Source organism: Cyprinodon tularosa, unplaced genomic scaffold, assembly GCF_016077235.1.
Source record: "Cyprinodon tularosa strain WSP-4 unplaced genomic scaffold, ASM1607723v1 ctg648, whole genome shotgun sequence".
Taxonomy (NCBI): domain Eukaryota; kingdom Metazoa; phylum Chordata; class Actinopteri; order Cyprinodontiformes; family Cyprinodontidae; genus Cyprinodon; species Cyprinodon tularosa.
In genome coordinates this window covers 439,033-463,334 of record NW_024039394.1, presented here as the reverse complement: position 1 = coordinate 463,334, position 24,302 = coordinate 439,033, and the positions used below count along the sequence as shown (strand labels likewise).

Genomic DNA, 24,302 nt, shown 5'->3' with positions numbered 1-24,302 from the left:
CAGTAATACAGGCCAAAGGAGGCCCAACTAAATACTGAGTGCTGTACATGCTCATACTTTTGATGTTCATACTTTTCAGTTGGCCAACATTTCTATAAATCCTTTGTTTTTATTGGTCTTCAGTAATATTATAATTTTCTGATATGATGAATTTGAGATTTTCATTTGTTGTCATTTGTAATCATCAAAATTAAACAAAATAAACATCTGAAATATATGAGTTTGTATGTAATGTATGAATATAATATACAAGTTTCACTTTTTAAATGGAATTACTGAAATCAATCTACTTTTTCATGATATTCTAATTTTATGACCAGCACCTGTATATTTGGAAACTTTAATTAGAATCTTTTTATTTTTTTATTGTGAATAGAGTGGCTGCAGAGCATCACAGCCTCCACTAGATGTCACTGTTGAGTTGTTGCTGAACCATGATGCTCAGGATAGTTAACAAAAAAATGTTTTTTCTAACCCCTTTATAGGACAAGTTAGTTGAAAAGTTAAAAAGCAAAGTTCAAAAGTTAATAAGTCTAGTTAACGATTATATTTAGGTTTATAAACTAAAAAATATCAGTTCCAGCATCAGCATTAATGCCTCTAAGACAGCGGTCTGCAACCTTTTATATCCAAAGAGCCATTTTACTTCGAGTACGACCAATAAAAGTTATTTAGAGGCCCAAAATATAACTTTTTAAAAAAAATATATATATTTTTTTTTATTAGCTGATAAAGGAAATTTATGCATTTTTAGCTTTTAAAATAATATTAAAACACATAATTTCCATGCTAATTCAAAGAAAAATGGCTCTTAAAACATATTTCTGGTTCTTCTAATAATATTAATTCTTTTCCATCTTATAAAAAAAAACACTAAAGCTTTAATATTGCTATTTATTATTTAGCCATTTATATGCATTTTAAGAGCCACTGCAGAGGATTCAATGAGACCTCTGTTCTACGGTGATGTACCAAAAAAAAAGTGGTTTTCACTAATTTCATATGGAATTGGCTTGAAAATTTAGATTTTCAAAGTATTTCACAAAATGCACTATGAAGGGTTAAGCTTGATCAGATTAAATGCGTCCAATAGATTTGATTGAAAATGAATTTAACCTAAAGAGGCTGATCTCAGTGAAAACATTTTCTGTGTTTTAAACCTGTTTTCCTGCAGCTCCAGCTTCCTCCTCTCACACGGTGCGATTAGTGGAAAACCCTCCCAGCATAGCAATGAGGGGGGGGAACAGAAGAGGCTTCTCAGTCAGGCCGGACCTGCTTTTATCGCCGTGTTCAAAATGACTTTATTGTTGAGCTCCTCTGCTGTAGTGAAAACACACGTTAGCTACAAACCAGGGAACGACAGCCTCTCCTTTTTCTATAGAACCGCGCCTCTCAGCCAACACAATAAAAAAAAATATCTTTCACTCGTGTGTTTTTCTTTGTTCTTGTGAAACAATAGTTTTTTTTATGTTCATACAAAATTATAAATATTTTACATTTAACTTTTCATAGTTTTTATACAAAAAACTTTACAAATCAAGTGAGAAAAACATACAGAGATAACAAAATAGATGAAAACCAACAAGAAACTGCGATAAAAGGGAGTAAAGGAGGAAAGGGAGCACAGTGGGTTCCCAGCGGAGGGCGTGACGTGCATCCAGAGCGCACAACGGTTCACCAGCGTGTGAAAAAAAAAAGCAGAGGCACAGAATCCTGCAGGGGGGGGGAAAATGCAAACATCCTTTGCTTCAATTCTTGGTTTTTTTGAGTGCAGCAGCTGTTAAAAAGGAAATAAATCTCCATCTGGAGGTTATGGAGAAAAAAAAAATCAATAAAATATATGATTTAGCTCCAATTAGGCTAAAAAACAGGAAGGATTTAATGGAGCTTTACAGGAAATGATTTTTTTTTCATACATTCTGAGTAATAATCATTGGATATAATTGTTATTTTGATCGGATCAGTTATTGGAATCACTTAAATAATTGCTTTTTTTATTTATTTGTTCCATATTTTACCACAAAAGAACATAAATGAAATGTGTTTAACTTCAACTATACCAAATGGAGGTAGAGAGGAATGACGTGTGAACCGACCCCAAAGCCGAACAAAAACCGTTTGATTTTGGTTCTGCTGCTCAGAGGGAAAAACCGGAGGACGAAGCGCTCCTCCGCGGCGAAAACGGCCGTAACCTCGGTGCGGTAAAACGCACGCCAACATGCTGGTGGAGAGAATTAAAACACGAACACATATGATCCGGAATGAAACCATTTAACACCCGATGAAATGTCGAAACCTGTCCTCCTGTAAGGTAAAGAAAATCCGCCAAAAACCGAGGAAGGATTTTCACCAAAATTAAGGTTGAAATGTTTAAAAAAAAAAAGGCTTCAGAATTGAAAGTTTTGTACGGATTGTTTTAGGATTTGTAAACCTTTAAGGTATTAAAAGATGTCTGAGTTCAGTAAGGCCGGGGGGGAAAGTTTGGTTTGATGGAGCTCTGAGGTTCATCTTCCAGCCGCTATCTGGAAAAACCTGTTTATTTCAGTAAAGAAGCTCAAAACACAAAATTTAAATAGATTATTTAAACAGAAAGTGTGTTTCTCCTGCTTGTTTTCATGATCCTGGCACACAGATCATTCCGTTTCTCAGGACTTTTTTAGGAGACCAATGAATCCCTGGAAAGAAAAGGAATTCCTAAACCAGGCGGCTGTCAGGAGCTCCCAATGAAAGTTAATGGAAAGTTTAGTGGAAGGAAAAAATGCTCTAGATTTTGTTTCCAGATAAAGATCCAAGAGTCTTTCTGAGGAGGGGGGGGTCTAGTGTAAATCTCTAATATATTAGCAGCATACAGCTTTTCAGGCTGTAAACCTTAATGTAAACCAGTCAAGACTTGAAATGTATCATTTTAGGAGCATAATTACTGAAACAAATCAACTTTTTCTAATTTACTGAGCAGCAGCTGAGCGCTGGATGACATCACGTGGACGTAAACTCTGAAAATACGGTTCTTCGTTGCATTTTCTCTGGTCTGGAGCGTCTGTAAACGCGTTAAAACCTAGAGTCAGGCACTCATCGTCGTCGTCATGGTGTGTTTGAGGGGAAGAGGAAATGGCACAAACTGTTTAAGGTTCTGTCGAGCTGCTGCATTGCACACTTTCCCGGATCTTCGGAAGCGCCCGGCTTCACCTGCGACGCTTCTTGGACCTAATGCCTTCAGAAATCTTCAAACACAAACGACACAAATGCTACATGGCTGCGTATCGCTAAAGTAAACCTTTCTCCACACTGGAGAACAACAAATAAAAATTAAAATAAAAAAGATGCATTGGTACCTAGAGAGAGAATCAAATCACAGACTTTAGGGATGAAGCGGAGAATCTGTCTTAACATTCCAGGATGCTGTTGACTGCTGCCTCAAGCGCAGAATCGGCGTCTGGGTGAGGGGGGGAGGTGAGGCGGGGGGAGAGGTGGGGGGGCTGCCCCCCTGCAGAGTGTTTACCTTGGCCGTAGCTGTCGGGGTTCTGCTGCGGCCTTTTCGGTTCCGCAACCTTCGGGATTTCTAAGTGCGGCGGGTGAAGTCTGTCTGTCGGTCCCGTGACCCCGCCCCCTCCCGGGTCTTCAAACCCGGGCTGAAAGTCTGTCCTGTGCGGCGGCTCCACAGAGCCCGGTTCTGATTGGTCCCAGCTGTTCTCCGATTCCGAAGAGACGGGGTCCTGGGAAACTCTGGACTTCATACCGCAGCAGAACTCGTCCAGGAAGCCGTCTGGGAACCGAGCAGAGAGAAGCAGCAGTTAGATAACCTGACTCCTCCAGATGGATTTGCTCCGCATATCCATCTGGAAACCTTCCGTTGAAGTAATTTTGGGAAGGGGCGAAAATACTGGTTAGCTGATTGACCTATGTTGGTGATAGACGGGCCAAATAAACCAATCAGATCAACGAAGCATATGACGTACTAACAGAGCGACGAGGAAAACACAACCACAAGCCAGGCTACTCTTGCCGAAACCAGTCGGGAGAAGAGCAAAAACATCTTTTCCTCTGAGAAAAGCCTCCAGAGCAGTGTTTTGCTCTTCTTTCAGTGAAGAAATACTCTGTAATTCCCATAAAACTTGCTCGATAGCCACGCTAACGCTAGTTTCATCGGCTGAAGCCGCCATGTTCTTTAGACTGAACTGTCGCGCTTCTCGTTGCGTCACACCTCAACCCGCCTCAAAGCCAACGCTGATTGGACGTTCGTTTGGTGAACGGCTCCAAATTTTCTTTAACGGAGAGTCTCCAGACTGATTAGCGAGTGAAACTTTGAAAGCTCGCGAGATCAGGATGGTCTCACGAGGCTACGAGTTAGATGAACAATCTGGTAAAAAGGTTAGAAACCCAAATTCAATGGATCCTGGCTAAAGCTAACGGCTAGTCTGACGAGGAAACACAGATTTCAGACAAAATCAAACGATTAAACGGATTAATCGATTATTAAAATAATAGTCAACTAATTTGAGCCGGGAACACACGGTGCGATTTTTCCAATCGTTGCACGCAGCTACAGCTCAAACTGTACAATGAAACCGCAGGGTTTAAAAGTTCGCAGCTCATGATGTTTGATCCCACAATGTGCGACCCGACGCTCTGTTGCGATCTACTGCTCGTCAGACTCAGCTCCGCAGTGAGATAGCGCTACTCGGACTTGTTAACCTGGAAGAAGAAGAAGTAAAACTCCCTTGTTTGCACATGTTCAGTTAAATCGGTAAATCGGATCGTACTTCTGCTCCAACAGCAGGATTTAACCATGAACACCTCACGACCGCCGACTGGATTTCAGACATTTGATTTTCTCCGGACGTTAAGATTCCTGATCGGGAGGAGGTCGTTAAGCCAGGCGTAGACTGTGCAGTTTTTTGCCATTTAACCTGAATTTTGCATCCTGCGTCATGTAAAGTGGGGAACGAGGTGCGATCAGCCTCTTAACGACCACCTCCCGACGGCCGACCTTTAAACGGCACTAGCGGCTCGTTTTTATGGACAGTAGGCTGACAGGAAAGGGGGAGAGACATGCAGGGAAGAACCACAGGCCGGATTTGAATCCGGGTCGCCCGTGTCGATGACTAAAGCCTCCATCCATGGGTCATGCGCACTAACCACTGCGCCACCTGCACGCCACCAACTATATTCCTGGAGGAAAAGGTTTGTTCGAACTTCAGGAAAATGCTTCAGAGACCATGATTTTCAGGAGTCTACCTGGATCCACCAGCACCGTGCGTTTGTCCTGTGTCAGGTTGCTGCGCTCCTCCTGGTTGAAGGTCCTGTCAATCATCACCATTTCTGAAGAAGGACTCGAACGCTGCAGATGGAAAAAAATATTTAAGAAAAGTCGGAGTAAGAAAACAATGTTCAGACTAATCTGATCTGTTTGGTGAACAATGATTTCAAAGGTTCCTGTTGGAAACAGAGAATCTAATAATCATTCAGAGGCGAAAGGATCAGATCACCACCTTGAACTCTTGGCCATAAGCTTCAGCGCCATCACTTACTTCAGCCTCCACCATCAGCAGCCGTCTGTATTTGTTAATCATGGTCTGGGTCTTCGTCACCACCTGAGACGCAACGTCCTCAAACTCCTGGTCCACTGCGAATTGTCAAAATTGCGGTTTAGAACTGCGCTCTTGGCCGACCGAAGTTAAGCTCTGTGTTTTTAAAGCCGTACCTTGTGAGAACTCGTCCTGGCACGGCGGTGCGCCCTGGAACACGTGGTAAGAAAGCAGCCTTTCCAGCGCGTCTTTAATCGACGAGAACTTTCGCCGATTCGGGATCTGAACGCCAGCGTGGTCCCTCTTCAGGCGGTGAAGAATCCTTCAACATTCAGTAGGAAAAACACAGACAACGCTTTAACAAAGCAGCCCTCCCTCCCTCCAATCGTAACGAAATCAGATTACCAAGACAGATCTCACTGCTCGGTTCTTGTAAGCGCTGGACCGGCGACCCTCTTCTGCAAAAACAAAACAGAAGCTGTTATATTTCAGCGGCCGTCGCGTCATTCCACCAAATAACCCATCGAACGTACCTCAGAAATTAGCGTCGGATCGTGTGTAATGGTTTTCAGAGCTAAAGGTTGAAAAGTAAAGTGATGAGATCAAATATTGGCAGAGAAAACTGGAATGTATGAAAAGGCATCAGAGGGCGGAGTTAGTCGTGGTTACCATGGATGCTGCTGGGCTGCGCCTGGTTAAACGCCGGCGATAAGGAACTCTGCAGAGGAAACAGCGGTTAACGGGTGGGAAAACCAAAGCAGCGAGAGCCGATTCTGAGGACTGTACCTGTCGGAAATCCTTCTGATCCGCCACCATGTTGCTGGGCAAAGGAGAGAGAGAAGTGCAGTTCTGCGTTTGAGTCACTAGAAGGCGCTGCACCGGACAGGAGGACGCCTGGCCTTGACCTCCAATCCCAATGGTCGCTGAGCCGACCAGGGTCAGCCGCCCAGGAGCGCAGGCCGTCTGCACCGGAGCGGAGGAAACGCTCGTCCACGTCTGCGTTACGCTCCCACTCACTACCCCCTGGTTCAGGATCAGCTGGCCTCCGGGTGGCGCCGAGAAGCTCTGCCCTGGTGCGAGCTGCATTGTGTTTTGGGTGGTGATTAGGCTACTGGAATTGCAGATGGCGGAGCCGTTTTGGACGGAGCTGGAAGGCGTAAGCGTCAAAGAGTTTGGTAGTAAGAACTGTCCCGGCGTGATGCTGGTCTGGGCGGGTACTTGTTGCTGATCCCCTGATGGCTGCACCACGATTGAACCGTTGGCTGTGTACTGTCCTACGGCGTTAGCGTTGAGAACGTTAGCCAGGGTGGAGGCTGGGGGCTGCAGCCCCAGGCTGAAGACGGTCTGCGACCCGGCTGGAGGAGGTTTGGGCTGGATTGGTCTAACGATGGCCTGCGTCCCTCCAGGGCCGCGCTGAATGATGATGTTTTGGAGGGGGATGTTTTTGAAGGGTAAGCTCACCTGGCCTTGGGTTGGGGCAAAGACCTGGCCAGCTGCCGCGCTCCCCGCCGGAGCGACGGGCAGCCCCGGCCTTAGAACGATCTGAGGAGTTCTTTCCAGGCCACTAAGAGTCATCACTCCGCCGCCGCCGCCGAACGAGCCCAACACCTGGATATGCTGAGTAGAACCGTTGGCCAGGGGGGACACTCCTTGCAATACCTGACCTGCTGGGAAGGCGGCCGCCGCAGTGGTTACCACTCCGCCTCCATAACCCCCAGAAACCAGCTGGGAGGGGAGGGACACTGGAGCCTGCACCAGGTTTGGAGCAGGCTGGGAGTCCAGCAAGGCCTCCTGGGCCAAAGTCTGCTCCGTGATGTCTGCCTCCAGCAGGGACTTCTGCAGGATGTCGAAGGGCTGATCCTCTCCTTCAAGGTCCGCCCCATCAGGGGAGTCCCCCGCCTCCAGGTCATCGTCCATGAAGGAGAGGCTACTGGAGAGGTGCAGGCCGGCCCCGGCCGGGTCCTCCTCAAACTCTGCCATTCCAGAGGAGCCATCTTTGAGGCCGGAGTTGCAGCCGGTCTGAAGGACACCAAGAAATGACGCCGTTACTGAAAACTCATCTTCAGATTAAAATCTAACATTTTTTGACCTCCTCATTTTAACTCCTTTGGCTTATTTTATTCAAATTTTAATCTATTTATTCAATAAGTTGCACTTATTATATTGCTCTCAGATTTTTTTCATCTAGTCCAAGTCCTTTAGGAACTGTATTTCAAACCGACTGTATTGTCTTACCGTTTTCATCATGCGATTTATTTCCATACATTTACACCAAGTCTTGTGTTTTAATTACTGTTAAAAGGTATTGTGGAGGATTTTCTGATTTTTAAAAAAAGACCTGCCCTCTCCACTTAAAAAAAAAAGCACATTCAGAACACGGTACCTGTTCCTGAGAGGCAACACCTATTAAACATGTGTGAGAGCGTGCACGAGTCCATTTCTCCTCTGCTGCTGTTCTCATAGCTCATCCAAGCTTACTGTGTCCGAATGTCCGCCCTGAGCCCTAAATCACGCTCTAGCGGGGACTATATAGTGGACTCAGTTAACTGACAATTCGGACGGATGATCACTACTTTTTGCTCCCGTTGGTCACGTAACTCCTGCTCCTCTGCCTGCGCCATCTTTGTTATTAGTTGCCGCTATTGGGTAGCGACAGCCGGCCACAATGACAGGAATTCCCATGCACGGTTGCATATGGTCCAAAAAAATAGGATGTAGCCTTAGAAACGACGCTATCAAGGAACGCTATGGACAGCGGAAACATGCAAGAGGAGGAGAGTTTAGTGTCGGAGGTCGTGGATGAGTCTCCTCCGTCATCCATTTTTTATTTAGAGGAGGAAAGCGGGGACGAAGATGTTGTGGAAGAGGACGCCAGGGCGGCAGAAGCTTGGTTTGGTGTAGAAGGCTTCCAGCCGTACATGTTTGAGCCCTTGCCTCGCAACGCTGCCAGTTCTGTTAGCTCTACGCCTGCCGAAGACACAGACGTCCATCCCCGTGAACACTGGGACGCAACTCAATGGGAAAGGAAAGGATTCTGGTTTCAACCGCTGCGTATATTAGCTGCGACATATGAATCAAGATGCTATGACCGAAATAATCTGATTGACAGATAACCTTTGATATATGATTGGCTGAATTTAGGTGTTCAGGCTGACGTAGAACTAACTGGCCTGCAGAAGATAACGGAAAAAACTGATTTTAGGACAGGGTTTTTTTTTTTTTTTTATAGAAAATTTCTAAATTTTGGGACAAAATGGTCTGATAAAGAGAACATTTATATACATGTTTAAGCCAGAATGATTTTCCAATGATTTGATTTTAAAGAACTGCACCTGTGAATAAAGAATTTTGCAATAATGAAAATGTTACATAAAAATTCCCCATTTTCGATACCAAATTTAACTCCTTTACATTCAAAATTAGGAATTCGCTGATAATTTTGTTTAAATCTAATATTATGGCCACAAAAGTCCACTTTTTCATCCCTCACAGCCTCTGACCTCCAGAAACACGTCTGTATTTTAGTTGAAGGAAACATTACATACTTACTGTCTCATTGGAGAAAAACGATCCATCTGACCCATAAGCTGCATTTGCTACGTCGTCTTCTCCGATCTATTGAAGAAACGGAACGGTAAACCCACCAGAGTCAGTCATTTCTCCAGTCCACACATCTACAACCATTTAACATTCAGGAAGAGCCACTCACAGACTTGCTATTGTTGCCATGGAGATAATCGTTCAACGCTTCCACGTCTCTAAAAAGGGTAAAGAAGAGTGACTTGGAAGTTCATGCATTGTTTTCCCATTGGTGTTTAACACACTAAAATGATGGTGAGGGCTAAAGGCTAGCAGCTAGCTTGGCCTGGATATGTTTGAACTTTCCTCTAACAAACAGAAAATGTGTGAAAAGGCCGTTTGCTTCAGGCCGGGTTTTGTTTACCCTAAAATATCCAGAAGACGGCGATCGTCTTCATCATCCATGACACCTGAAACGGATGGAGTAACAGCAGCTGAAGACAGAAATATGTTGCAGCATCCATTAACACATTGTACAGAATTAGATCTGAGATGTTTCACCTTAGCTAAGCGCTGCTTATCATAAAGCTTTAATTTCAAACATGTTTCGCTATAACCTGGCTGATGCTGAAGGTTTTATGACATCATACCAGGAACTTAAATGTTCCTAAATCAGCTCCATTTTGTTCCAAACTGTATCACAGAAACACTGACGAAGTTCGGAGGCCCCTCCTGCTTCTTCACCTTTCCATCAGCTATTATTAAAGCGACCAGTTCTGCCACAGCATAATGCCATCCCCACCGTACTTTACAGTGGGAACATTCTTCTAAGGTTGGTCTGGTTTAAGCTGTAAACTTTATGCTGATTTTAGATGCAAACCAATTTCCTATCATACGATTCTAACAGTTTGGACCTGCTTCCCTAGCCTCGTGAGACCATCCTGATCTCGCAAGCTTTCAAGATTTCACTCGCTAATCAGTCTGGAGATTCTCAGTTTCAAGAAAATTTGGAGCCGTTCACCAAACGAACGCCCAATCAGCGTTGGCTTTGAGGCGGGTTGAGGTGTGACGCAACGAGAAGCGCGACAGTTCGGTCTAAAGAACATGGCGGCTTCAGCCGATGAAACTAGCGTTAGCGTGGCTATCGAGCAAGTTTTATCGGAATTACAGAGTATTTCTTCACTGAAAGAAGAGCAAAACACTGCTCTGGAGGCTTTTCTCAGAGGAAAAGATGTTTTTGCTCTTCTCCCGACTGGTTTCGGCAAGAGTAGCCTGGCTTGTGGTTGTGTTTTCGTCGTCGCTCTGTTAGTACGTCATATGCTTCGTTGATCTGATTGGTTTATTTGGCCCGTCTATCACCAACATAGGCCAATCAGCTAACCAGTATTTTCGCCCCTTCCCAAAATTACTTCAACGGAAGGTTTCCAGATGGATACGCGGAGCAAATCCATCTGGCGGAGTCAGGTTACTGCTTCCAGAACATATCTGGGGTTTATTTTCACTATATGTATGCTGGCGAAGATTCAGGTCATCCAGGTCATAGTCATCCAATAAAAGTTACAAAAAAATCCACTGGACTTTGTTTCCAAGTTTGAGGGCTTATATTTAAGTAATTGCTAGAACTGATTATCATGTTGTAATTAGGGATGCACGATATTGGGATTTTGGCCGATATCCGAAATTTAAAAACTCATGTAGCCGATAACCGATATCGATGTTAAAGCTGGACAAAAATAAGTAGTCATTGAAAATAGCAGTTTTGTTATCCATTTCTGACACTTTGAAAAATAATATACTCAAATATATTTTCATATGCTGATATCAAATAGATTTTTAAAAACGCGGTATCGATCTATTTTACTTTCAAAATCTCGTGAAATTTCATTGTTCTCTTACAAACTCTCGTGATATTTTGCAAATTCTTGTGAGATTTTGTTAGTAAAATAGATCGATACCGCGTCAATATATCAACATATAAAAATATGGCAAAATTTCGTGAATTTTCGGGGGATTTCGTAGCATAACGATGACATATAGCAATATTTCATTAGTAAACGAGATTGATACGGTGTTTTTAAATGGCAATATATCAGCATATGAAGATATTGGGATATTTTAATGTATCAATATTTTTTCCCTCGTCTTTAAAAGTTTTTAAGTCTGTAAAAAAGAAGTTTTTGAGGAAGAAGTAGTATTTTTTTTTTTTTTAGACTTTAGAAACTCAGAAGCTGATCAAATATCGGGTTAAATATCGTTGGGGTGGCCGATGTCCGATATTCAGTTTTAAGGCCGATACAGGCCGATACCGATAGAAGACCGATTATATCATGCATCCCTAGTTGTGATGGCTTGATATGACTCCTTTTCTTAAATCTTGACTGTTGTGCAGTGGTGTTTAAAGTTCACACATCTGTTACTTCAGTAGAAGTATAGATACTGCAGTTTAAAAACACTCTGGTAAAAGTTGAAGTATCAACTTGACCTCTTTACTCAAGTAAAAGTGAAAAAGTATGTGCTCCAAAAACTACTTAAAGTATAAAAGTATACAGTAACCTTTAAAAAACGTCCAGATGCCACTATATGAACTGAAAGCTCAATTTTACAACTATTTGGAAGAAAAATTCTGTGAGATAGGGCCAAGGATGAGGGAGTTCTTGTTGGTCTCCATCTCCCGATACGCTCTCGCCTGTGTCCGACCTTTCAACATCTTTTTCTGAATCCCACATTGTAGCATGGCATAGACAATTCACCTTAGCAGTTTGAAGAACACCTGCTTGCTTCTGATGATTTCCTTTAGCTAACCAATGAGTGTTTGCGTTCTATGACTCATCCAATCACACTAGTTTTCACTAGATGGAGCACATGACGGGAAATAAATATTAAACCGAAGCCAAGAGTAACGAGTAACGTTTGTTTTAAAAATGTAAGGAACAGAAAGTACAGATACTTGTGTGAAAATGTAATGAGTAGAAGTCAGAAGTGGGAAGAAAAATAAGTAATGGAGTAAAGTATAGATACCTAAAAAGGGTACTTATGTACAGTAATGAAGTATTTGTACTTCGTTACGTGACACCTCTGCTCTTGTGTTAAATATTAGCCATAATCTGGCTAATCTATGTCTACACCGAACCTGCATGTGTCCCTCTGAACCAGTTTGAAACAGCGATATAGCTGCAGGAACTCCAATAAATATTTGAAAGTAAACATCACAACTTTTTTCTGATGACTTCCTGTGTATTTTAATGATGACAGTAGGGGCATTTAACTCACAGATGTCCACCAGGAAGCATGGATTCAGTCATGTAACAGCCTTATTCTCTTGTAACAGGCTGGGCTGCAGGGTGAAAAAACTGTTTTTAGTACATTTTCAACGTCACTGGCCAAGGTTATTGCAAATGGTGAGTAGTGTAGCCGTGTAGAGGGTGTTCAGGGAGTGGATGTTTGTTATTCAGTACACAAATGAAGAACAAGAAGGCTTGTCACCACTCCTACAAATGCTTTTCTGACACAAACTCCCTCCTGTTGTGCTTCTCTGCTGTCCTGCTTGTGCTTAGTGTTAAGTATTGACTTTTGGTTACAAACTGCTGATCTATTTAGCTTTATTTTTCACTGCTTTAAAGTGGGCATTTGGGCAAGTCTGGGTGGATTTTGTTAAATAATGTCAGGAAAACGGTCTCTGTGTTAAACTGTGAAGAAAGACGTCGGAAATTTTTATTTTTTGAGTGGTTTGGATGGTGTGGGGATGCATGAAAACAAAATGGCTGAGCCACGCCACGAGGCTGTCTTTGTAGCTGAGCCATGATCAGCCTCCATCTTGGATTCAGGCTGAACAAAAACAAGAGAGGAAAACTGGACCAAAAACATAGAAACCCCCCCCCCCCAAAAAAAAAAAAACAACCTGCTAAGCTGCGACTAAAGAAGAGGATCCAAACTTCACACATTTTTGACTGTTTGGTTTTGAAAACGCGACGATTCTTCCCTCCATTGTCCTGCTAACAACGTTTATAAATTAAACATTAATTCAGCAGATGGACAGCTATTAAGCCCCCCACAAAAAAAATGTCAGATTGAAAAATAAACATACCGACTTCAATGTTTTAAGCTAGCGCCATAAAAAGACACATTTTAAAAACTACTTTCAACGCGAAAATGAATTAAATCCTCTTCATTCAAATCCAGTAGTTTACTATTGTTATTTTCGACGCGTAGTTAAATTCCCAGTGGACTGAAATAAAAGCATGGAGGTAATCCCCCTCTAGCTGCTTTCATTCCCCTGAAAATGAAGCCCAGCCGGAGGAAGAACCGCCATGAATCCGAATTAAACGACCGTTTGACGCATTTCTGCTCCTGGAAGGAGGGGAGCCTCCATTCCTCCTCTGAAGCTCACCTACTAACCCGGGAAAAAACCCCGAGCCGGTCCCATTTGGAGGCAGGCTGAGCCCCGGGCGGGTCGCTCCAGCCTCGGCCTGTCGCGCGGTTAGCTAGCCGTAACGTCGTCGTGTTTTTGAACTGATCGGCTGGAATCCTCTGGAAAGGCTAAACCGCCTCGCGCCATAAATATTTATCCCGATTAGCATAACATACAGAGGACTGAAAAGAGGCAAACCCTTGACTCCTGTCTCACTCCTCTTGAAACCCAATATCTCCATTTGGCAACTTTTAATTTGCCCCCCCTCCTCCTTCTCCTCCTCCTCCTTCTCCCTCTCCCACTCATATATTTTACTCTCTGTCCCTCTTCTGTCTCGGATAGATTTTTCTCTCCGCTCAAACTCTCTTCCCTCCCTGAAGGAAGGGAGGAAGGAGCCTGTGTGTGTTTTTTCCTTGAAATTTTTATCACAAAATTATAATACACTCAAAGGGGAACTCACCGTCATGAAAAAGCAGTGTCTTGTCAACGGGGTTTCCTCGCCATCACCGCACGGGTCGGCGGGGTAGTGCGCTCAGCGGAGCCCAGCGACACCCCGCATGTTTCTATGGGAAAATGCTCCAGCGCTCATCATTTATTCATGGAGTTTAATGTCACATCTGGATTCATTTAACATTATTTATTATCTCACTCCTGTGAAAACAAGACATGTGCAATTAGACTTTATCATGACCGACTGTAGGGGGCGGTCCTGTGTTTACCACACCTTTTCCCAGGTATAAACATGTGATTTTAGCAAAACAAGATTTAAAGCTTAAGTTCAATTTAATACGTAAGAGTATCAATTTAAAGTTCCTGAACCTGTTAAAGTGGATATCAGGGGGGGATTTCCCATTAGGCAATACTAGGCAGCTGCCTAGGGCCCCAACTTCCTGGGGGGCCCATAAAACTCTGTTTCCATGTATGTTTAATACACTTATTCCTTATTTGTGAACATTAATTATGTTTTTGATAAAAAATACTTTCACTAAAATTAAAGTATTTTCACCCCCTTCAGTGTCCGCCATATTGGATCAGTCCATTTGCTGCACATGTTCAGAAAGGTCCAAACAGACAGCAGCAAACCATTTGAAAACAAACCATGCAAAGAGCAGTGTTGCCAACTTAGCGCTTTAGTCGCTATATTTAGCCACTTTTCAGACCCCTCTAGCACTTTGATTTCTAAAAAGCTCCTAGCGCCAAATCTAGAGATTTTTTTCTATATAAAAGCAGCGAACTCTGCTCTCCATAGCAAGTAGATTAATAACCCCGCCTCCTGCTCTCCTCTATCTTGGCTAATCAGGGGCGGATTTAGGAAATTTGGGGCCCTAGAGAAAGACAGGCAGGGGGCCCTCTGAATTGAAAAGACAAAACATAAAACAGACCCATTCTACAGATAGAGAATAGACATCCATTGTCTCCGTTTTGTCCCTCTCTGCCCAACCCTTTTCTTGTTGTTGTTTTTATCTATGTCTTTTGTTCCCTTTTCTTTTCATATTGGCAATGTGTTCAGCTGTCTCTAAAGGAATGAAAGATTTTTTCCAAGCACTAAGCTCACTTAGCTGATTGCTCCTTCCTGTGTTTCCAAAAAGGCCAAAGTAAATAACCCAGTCCTTCTTTTCACTGTAGACAAGCCATGATCTGCTTATCTGTTCTCCATTTTTCATTTGGATGAAATAATAGCTGCATGAATCATGACAGCAGACAAGATAGAGGAGAGCAGGAGGCAGCTTAGTGCTTGGAAAAAAAATCTTTCATTCCTTTAGACACAGCATGAAAAGTCAGCTGAGTACAAAACATAGAGAGGAAAACAAGAAGAAAAGGGACAAGAAGAGAGGGACACAACCTAGAACAGATAATGGATGTCTATTCTATTAACATTTCTCTATCTGGAGAATGGGGCTGTTTCATGTCTTTGCCTAGGGCCCCACATTTCCTAAATCCGCCCCTGCTGCATATACAGTGAGAGGTAAAAGTATTCACAGCAGCTGAACGCTGACAGTTTATTAAAACAACGTCAGTATTTTTGATGGCATAGTAATACGGTATAAGGTGTTTCCCGGTTAGAAGTTGAGCTTCCACTCCTCTTAAAAAGGAAACTTTCCAAGATTGCTGGATATTAACCTTCCCATCCACTCTGACCAGCTTCCTTGTCCCTGTTATAAAACAGCTTTGCCACAGCCTGATGCTGCCACCACTGTGCTTTACTGTGGGGATTTTATGGGGGCTAAAAAAAATGTACATCTCATATGAAAAATTTAGTTCAGTTTATTTCTATAGCGCCAATTCACAACATATATAATCTCAAGGCACTTTAAAGTTCACCAGATCACCCAGTCAGATTTTTTATCTAAGGAAAACTGTAAAATGCAGTTTTTTTTTTTATAAATTAATATATAAATTAATAATTAAAAAACTGTAAAAATTAGACCCTTTTTTTTGTTATGTTTTGAAAAAAAAAAACATTTAGCAAATGAAAACTGATACCTATCTCAATTACTGAAGCTATCACCTTATTGTTTTTAAGTAATTAGTAAAACCGATTTTTTTTTAAAGAAAAAAATGAAATAGATCCAGAGGAGCTATAGAATCACCTTTTAGAATTTCTTTTAGCATTATGTCTTCGGTACAGGGGCCAGAACATGATCTACAGGGGCACTGGCCCCCGTTGGCCCCTGTCTAGAACCGCCCATGCCGATGATCCTCTCTGCTCTTCTCACCTTCTTCCAGTCTGAGGCGCTGCAGCCTCCACTCCACACTATAAGGCAGCTGATAAACACTTTTTCCTTTCTCTCAACTTTCCATTAACATTCTCTGATACGCTCTGGGTGAGCAGCCATTTTCTTTAAAACAAAACATTTTGTGACTCAGCCCGCTGGTGGAGGATAAGGAAGCAAGCAAACAGTCTTTATCATAACATCAAATATGTATCTTAAAATCCTGAATCTTGGATTCTAGTCAGCTTTAAGCTTTACTAATCAAAAGAAACACTTTAAATATTTATTTTGTGTCTAATTTAATTTAATTTCTCACTTTTTGAACTGAATTAACAAAATGAAATTATCTACCTGGTTTTCTATCTGTTATTAAACATCCAAACCAGCAGGTGGCGGTGTTTGTCATTAGTCAGTTTGCAAAATAATCAGTCAGACAGTATAAGCAGATATATTAATTGAAACAAAACAAACACTTTACAGAATAAATATAATGGGACTATTAGTAAGTTTATTATAACGAGATTAAGGGGAATAAAATGGCAGACATGGAGTCTAAGGAGAGAACCAATAAGGCGAGGATAGATATTAATGTTAGTATAACAGAAGTAAATGTATAATTAAACAAAAAACAAAAGAGAGGTGGCAAAAGTTATAGGAAGAAGAAAAGAAAGGAAGGTGGTTTTATAAAATCCAAAAGAGACAAATGAGAAGAACAGAAAGAAAGGAGAGAAGAGAGAATTATTTTATGAAATAGAATCAGACTCACAGGATAGAATAGATCATTATGTTTAATAGAGAAACATCAGGCAGGAAATGTGACTGTGGGGAAGATGAGGCGGTGGAACATGTTATTTTAGGTATTAGAAAATATTGGATTCAGAGAAACAAGTTAATTAAGAAACTCAGTGACATGAAAAGGAAATTTGATTGTTTTACTGCAAAAAGAATCAGGAAGCAGAGAATATCAGGCCATATTGGAGTTTTTGAAGCAGAGTAAGCTGCGCAGTGGGTAGAACTGCTGCCTTGCAGCAAGAAGGTTCTGGGTTTGTTTCCTGTCCCGGGATCTTCTTGCATGTTCTCCCTGAGCATGTGTGGGTTCTCTCCGGATACTCCGGCTTCCTCCCACAATGCAAAAACATGACTGTTAGGTTAACCGGCTTCTCTAAATTATCCTTAGTGTGTGCATGAAAGACCTGCGATAGACTGGAGACCTGTCCATGGTGGACCCCGCCTCTCACCCGTAGACAGCTGGAGATGGACACCAGCACCCCTCATGACCCCGCTTGAGATTAAGCATGTCAGATAATGGATGGATGTCATGTGCTCCACACTCCTTACCAGTTGGTGTTGGTGATGCTCACCTAAAATTTTTGCCAACCGCCAATAATGTTCAAGAAGAAGAAGCCTTTTGACCTTTAACAACACTTTATTTATTAATTCAAAACATAATACGAATAATAATAATACATTTGATTTATACTGCACTTTTCATCAAAAAGTCCTCCCAAGTACTACAAAAAATAAAAGCATTAAAAAAAGAAATACATAAAAATAAAAAAAACAATTCTATCACTATTGAGTTAAAAACAAGTGTCAGCTAAAATCATTAAATGAGGAGCTTGTTAAACTGTAGTTCTCCATCATCTGACCCAGGATATGAAATATTGTTAAAACCCCACAGCTGAATAAAATCCTCCATGTTCTGTGTGTCTCTGTGGAAGTGAAACTCCAGCCTGATTCTGAGCCGCGGCATCAAGCTGAGCTCCCTCCTGCAGTCTGTCTCTGAGGGACGATAAACGGCCATCTTTGCTTCACTCATTAAAACATTTAAAAGTCGCCCTTTTATTTATTTCTTCTATTCTGGTAAACACCTTTAAAAAGAGCGTTTGTAAAAACCGTTCCAAAAACCCTAAAAGCACATATTAAACGGCAAAAAATGGTCTTTAGTCTTTTGCATTCCATAAAAACGTGGAACTCAGACAGACAGACTCTAGAAAGGACACTCAAAACCAGCTGATTGCATCGACTCATTGACTCTTCAGCAATCCCTCACACTAAGCATGCTTGTAGCTACAGTGGAGAGGAAAAACTCCCTTTGAACGGGAAGAAACCTCCAGCAGAACCAGGCTCAGTGTGAGCGGCCATCTGCTGAGGCCCACTGGGGTTCAAGGAGACAGAAGCAGACATAGAAAAAGAAGCATAGATACAAAAGGCAACTGTCAACCAGCTCCACAGGCGGCCCCGTCCAGGAAACACACAGCCAGGCAGACGAGCTCCGAGCCAGCTCCCATGTCAGAGGATGAAGAGAGCACATCCAGTTAGTCACAGTCAGAGAAACAGGTCTACACTGGAAAACAGGCCAAGCTCCAACATCTAGAAACAAAGGTGTTGATGGCAGCAGCACAGCTGATATTTCTCTCCAGGATGGAGTCACAGCCAAACAGGAACAGACCAGATGAAGCTACTATGAGAAAAAGCAGAGAGAGCAGAACATAGAGATTGAACTAACAGATTCTGCAGAGTGAGAAAATAGAGATAGAATGAAGCAGAATGATGAAAAAGGGGTCCCTATGTCCTCCAGCAGTCTAAGCCTATAGCAGCAGAACTATAGAGATAGCTCAGGTGTTGATCTGTTAAAGATAAGCTCTCTGTGTTTACACCTTGAAAGCTCTATCTCTCCGCTTCTTTTCCCTGAAAAGAGATCACTTGCGACAAACTCTTTAAATAACATTTAATAACCTATATGTATTAAATAACCATGAGAAAAGACGACAGGAACTTTCCTAATTAGATAAACTATTGTGGAAAACATCAGTTCTGACATGCAACGGGCAGCTAACATTGAGGTGTAATAAACTCACACGTCATCAATGATAATAGGGTAACATCAGGATGGTAAAGGTGAAAACTGTGAGGAAGATGAAACAATTGAACATGTGATGCAATAAATGTAATAAATATGAGGAAGAGAGACAGCAATTAATTCAAAATTTAAATAAAGTAAAAGTTAAACTAGTTTATTTGAATTATTTATACATTTTTCAGGAGGTAACATTTACAGGATAATATTTCGATATTTAAAAATAACACATTTAGGTAAAAGAATAAAATTTCTGAGTCATTCTGGTCCACACTCCATACCAGTAGATGGCGGAAACGCATCAATTTATTGTGTGCCAAGTGCCAAAATCCTTAAAGAAGAAGGAACTATGGCAAGCTGTTTTGACATTTATTAGCTTGACTGAATTTATATTCCAGACGTCTCAAATGCATTTTTTTCCAAGTCAAATGTTTTTGGGTTTTTTTTGCAAAATGTTCATTTGATTTGTGTTTATCAGACTGTTCATTATTATTCCTCCACTAAATGAAAAAAGTCATAATTTATTATTATCTACAGACTATTAACAACAGGAAGTGAAATGCAGCTCCAGACGGGCAGAGCGTGTGGTGATGTCATCAGTACGCTTCTGTTCCAATTGACCCAGATTTATCCTGCGTGCTCCCGTTCTCCCAGAGTCCAGACTTTCCTGGGTTCTTCTCGAGAACATACTTGGCGAGAACACGAGTCCGCACTCGCGTTCTAGTGAATTAAGAAACGGCCACCGACTTCTTCAGACTCTCCTCTCTTCCTGTAGATTGGACCGATGCAGTAAAATGCTAAGCAACCAATGGGCAGAAGGTGACCCTCTAAGACACACCCTCCTCATTTGCATAAAACGACAGGCAGAAATAAATAAGGTAAAAAAAACTACAAAGGATGAATAAAACAGACAAAAAATACAACATGCACATAAATAGATACTTAAAAAAAGTATTAATAAATAAATTTGTAAATTATAACGGACAATAAATAAGATAATTATAACAAAGGAGAATAAATAAATAGGCTAATTAAAAGATATATATTACGACAGAGTATTAGGGCTGGGCTAGAGATTATTTTTTTCTTCTATTTTGAGAATAAAGTCATAATATTACAAGAATAAAGGCGTAAACTTATGAGAATAAAGTTGCATTTTCTGACAACTCTTCCAAGAAGCCCTTTCTTCCCTAAAATGAGGAATGTGGAGCATTGTGTAAAGTTATACCTTTGTCCTTTTAAATATTATTTAGAGCACTGTTTCCCCCAGTGTTAACTTTTGTTTAATAAATATAAGATCTTAGTTTATTTCTTTTCCTTATTGTTTCTTGTTTTGCACAAAACGAGGTCATTTGCTTGACTGGTAAAAATGTGAATATACACTTCTTGAAAATGTCTGTAAATAATGGTTGTTGTGAATTTCTATAGTGCAATATGGTTGCTCTGCATTGTTCTTTGCACAAACAAATAAAGTTGTTTGAAAAAAATAAGAAATCAAACTGGGCAGGACGTCAAAGTGCACTCTGGTTGCTGATTGGTGGAGCTAGTTGGCCATCATCTGCTGGGCGGAGCTCCAAGCTGACGACTTTATGATGACTTTATTGTCGTTAATATAACAACTTTATTCTCTCAAAATTACGACTTATTCTTGAAATAGAAGAAAATAAAATCTCTAATACTCCGTCTTAATATATACATTTATGACTCACTTTATAATTAAATTTCTACCTACATTTAATTGATAATTTTATTTTGGGAGCAGCTATCTGTATGCTTATTTTATTTATTGAGCATTTATTTATTGGTGTATTTATTTCTAACTGTGGTAGAGCTGGTCCTCCATAAGAGAGGACAGCGCTTCTAATAAATGTCAAAACGGCCTGCCATAGCCGGGACTCTGTTTATCAACGTGACGTCACTTCCTCCATTAACGTACCAACATGGACGCCGCTGAGGAAATAAGTAAAGCAGAAGAGTTTTCTGATAAAAATGCCTCTAAAATCCATGAGCGGATCGTGAAGCGGCAGCAGCTGCTGGCGGAAGGCGCAGAGCGGAGGAAGGAGGCCCGGCAGAAGCAGACTGTGGCCGGGGAGAGGAGCGAGGTTTTCCTGGAAGCCTTCAACGCGGAGCGAGCCGGCCTGGAGCAGCTCCTCAGCGGCTGCTTGGGAGCGGAGCGGACCGCGGTGACCCGGGACCTGGAGGAGGCGGCCGCAAAGATGGCGGAGCTGCAGAAGCTCCTGAACGACAGCATGATGTTTCTGAATCAGTATGAGATCCGGGTCGCTCAGAGCGCCCTGCAGAAGCTGCAGGCATCACTGAGCGAGAGCAGGGAGCAGGCCATGCCCAAGAAGAAGTTCAACTTCAGGTCGAGGAGCAAAGCTGCTGAGAAGAACTCTGCTCCTCCTCCTGCTGCTCCTCCTGCTGTGACTGAGGCGGATGGAGCAGCTGCCGCCTCCCAGCAGCCTGACTTCTCCCACATCAGCGACCAGCTCCTAGAAAAGACTTCAGAGGAGATCCAAAGCCGAGACGTTCTGCTGACTCATCTGACCAACTGCAAGGTCCGCCTGTACGGTTCTCCCAGCACGCTTCACCTGAAGCACCTCCACGGCTGTGAGGTCCTGTGCGGCCCCGTAGCCACCTCCGTGTTCGTGGACCACTGCACCAACAGCGTCCTGGCCTTCCCCTGCCAGCAGCTGAGGACGCACAACACCAGCGACACCCAGGTGTACCTGCACGTCACCAGCCGGGCCATCATCGAGGACTGCCGGGGGGTGGGCTTCGCCCCATTCTCCTGGTCGTACCCCACCCTGGATCAGGACTTCTCTTCCTCTGGCCTGGACCCAAACAGGAACAACTGGAGCCAGGTGGATGACTTCAACTGGCTGGCTGCTGGGACGCCCTCCCCCAACTGGACCGTCATCCCAGAAGCAGACAGGAAGACCACCTGGGACCCTTAAAGTCTTTCTGTGTCCGCATGTTCATCTACGCTCCTTATTCAGTGGTTATAGAAACAAATGTTTCGGCTTAAATCGATTGGAGGAAAAAGTGCATCACCTAAATAGAAACACTGTGAATATTTATTCCTTAAATAAAGCTTCTTCCTCAACTTTACTCCCATCCGTACGGATCAACTGATGCACCTATTTTAAGGCCGATACCGATACCTATTATTCTGGCATCCATCTTAACTGATCTTTGAAGCTGATGTTTTTTTTGTACCTCAATTTACATTAAAAAATTACACAACATTTAAAAAAGGAATTTTTATTGACAAATCAAAGAAAAAAAAAAATGGTTAACAAACATATAGTAGCAAAGTACAATGTAGTATTTAGGCCAGGCTAGACATGTTTTTATTCTAAGAATTAAATCATAAAATTACGAGAGCAGGGTTCCCGCGGGTCCTTAAAAAGTCTTAAAAGGCATTGAATTCTTCAAAATAAAACTAAGGCCTTAATTGGTGTTAAAATGTCTTAAATCAGTCTTTCGTAGGTCTTAATTTTTAAAACGTCATAAATAGAATTATTTTTATTTCGATTTATTTTTGTAATCTAAATAAAACGTTAAAATTGACAGTTTTTTTTTTTTTTATAAAAAAATAATAATAATAGTGGCTCGCCATTATTGGTTCCGTCCCGATAGCAGAACCAATAAAAGCAGCGTTGTTGCGGCCGGGACATTTGGGAGATGCACCATTAACTTTTTGTCTGGAAAATATGAGCAAGTGTAAATGGAACCAAAATTGTCTCCAGCCAAGAGTTTCCTCCATGGCTAAAACCAGGGAACATACATGAGGCTCAGTTTAGAAGAAGAAGCGATTCAAGCTGGGAACGATGGGAATTAAGGCAGTGGAGTCGCACATGCGAAGCACGAAACACAAAGCGTCAAAATGGAGTTAGAGAGAAACAGCCGGTATTTCTCAGTTTAGTTCCACCCTTGTCTCTGCAACGCCTCCACTTATCACCAAATCAAACATACTAAGAAAACCATACAAAGAAAAATAGCTGCAAAAAAGACTTAGCACTGGTTATGTTGGGGCTTTAAAACTGATTTGTTTTGTTCTCTGCTAAAACAAAGTTTGTGAATTCAGTAAAAAAAATGTTTAAATATATCCGTCATTTGTGTGTTTTTAGCTTTCTTCCTGTATGGGAAGCTTTTCAACATTTGAAACATTAGTGCAGTGGTTTATGTTAAAATAAACCTTTGGGTTAAGTCGTCGCAAGCAGGTTTTTCTTGTGAATTTGGTCTCAAATTTTTATTTCAAGCGGCATTAAAAAGTCTTGAATTTAACTTGCCTTATGCTGTTGGAACCCTGGAGAATAAAGTCATGATACAGCCACTGGTTTCAGAAAGAAAGCTTGGAGCTCCGCCCAGCAGATGACGGCCGACCAGCTCCACCAATCAGCAACCAGAGTCCACTTTGACCTCCTGCCCAGTTTGATGCTGCTGCTAAAAGATTTCCTGATTTGTCAAACCGATGCTAAAGTATAACTTCACACGATGCTCCACATTCCTCATTTTACGGAAGAAAGGGCTTCTTGGAAGATTTGGCATAAAATAAAACTTTATTCTCTTAATTTTCCGACTTTATTCTCGTAATAGATAAAAACAATCTCTAGCCGGGCCCTGTACTTCTTCACCTGATCATAAGAGAAGAAATAACGCTGAAATCGGTCGCTTCGCATTCCTGGAAACAAACGCTGAATAATTCCTATGACTCTAAATCTCAAGTCAACTTTTAATCACTGGTCAACAAAAGACTTAAATCTAAAAACTATGTTATTTTTTTGTGTCTTTAATGTTAACAATGTTCATATTGGTGGAAATGTATTTTCTTTCAGGCTGCAGCCATTGACTGTTTTACTAATCGGTTATTTATTTTTGAGTGTGACTTTCATTAAATTAACATTTTTAAATAAAGAAATGCTTAAATGAAGAAAAATCTTTTTGCATATTTTAGTGGAATTGTAAATAGTCATAAATTAATATATATTTACATGTATCAACAAACAAAACTTTAATATATTTTTATATAAAATATGGAGTTTTTTTCTTAATTACTGGTGTAGGAAGGTTATTCTGACATGTTTTAGCTTCCATATCATTACTTTATATAACGATTCAATGCAGTCTGATTATTTCAATAATCATCTCTAATTTACAATATATCAGCTGTTTGATTCCTTGTTATTTTATTATTATTACAGCTACAGTTGCACTCATAGAATTGTGTTTAAACATTGTAAAAAAAAAAAATGATATTTTAACTTCCAGGC

At 41.6% G+C, this 24,302-nt stretch overlaps 2 protein-coding genes across 2 annotated transcripts; one reads left to right on the top strand and one right to left on the bottom strand.

Moving 5' to 3' along the window:
- Window positions 1–1,273: 1,273 nt before the first annotated feature.
- Window positions 1,274–14,077, bottom strand: bicral (BRD4 interacting chromatin remodeling complex associated protein like). The gene is made up of 13 exons (XM_038308808.1): window positions 13,913–14,077; window positions 12,315–12,378; window positions 9,469–9,514; window positions 9,235–9,283; window positions 9,075–9,140; window positions 6,312–7,544; window positions 6,195–6,243; window positions 6,055–6,099; window positions 5,946–5,964; window positions 5,702–5,847; window positions 5,529–5,623; window positions 5,236–5,338; window positions 1,274–3,763 (listed from the first exon to the last, which is right to left on the bottom strand). Exons 3-13 carry the CDS (start codon window positions 9,507–9,509, stop codon window positions 3,384–3,386), a joined length of 2,226 nt encoding a protein of 741 aa, XP_038164736.1. The 5' UTR covers window positions 9,510–9,514; window positions 12,315–12,378; window positions 13,913–14,077; the 3' UTR covers window positions 1,274–3,383.
- A 6,857-nt stretch (window positions 14,078–20,934) lies between these two features.
- tbcc (tubulin folding cofactor C) lies at window positions 20,935–22,283 on the top strand. Its single transcript, XM_038308809.1, has one exon. It carries the CDS (start codon window positions 20,967–20,969, stop codon window positions 21,981–21,983), a length of 1,017 nt encoding a protein of 338 aa, XP_038164737.1. The 5' UTR covers window positions 20,935–20,966; the 3' UTR covers window positions 21,984–22,283.
- Window positions 22,284–24,302: the final 2,019 nt, after the last annotated feature.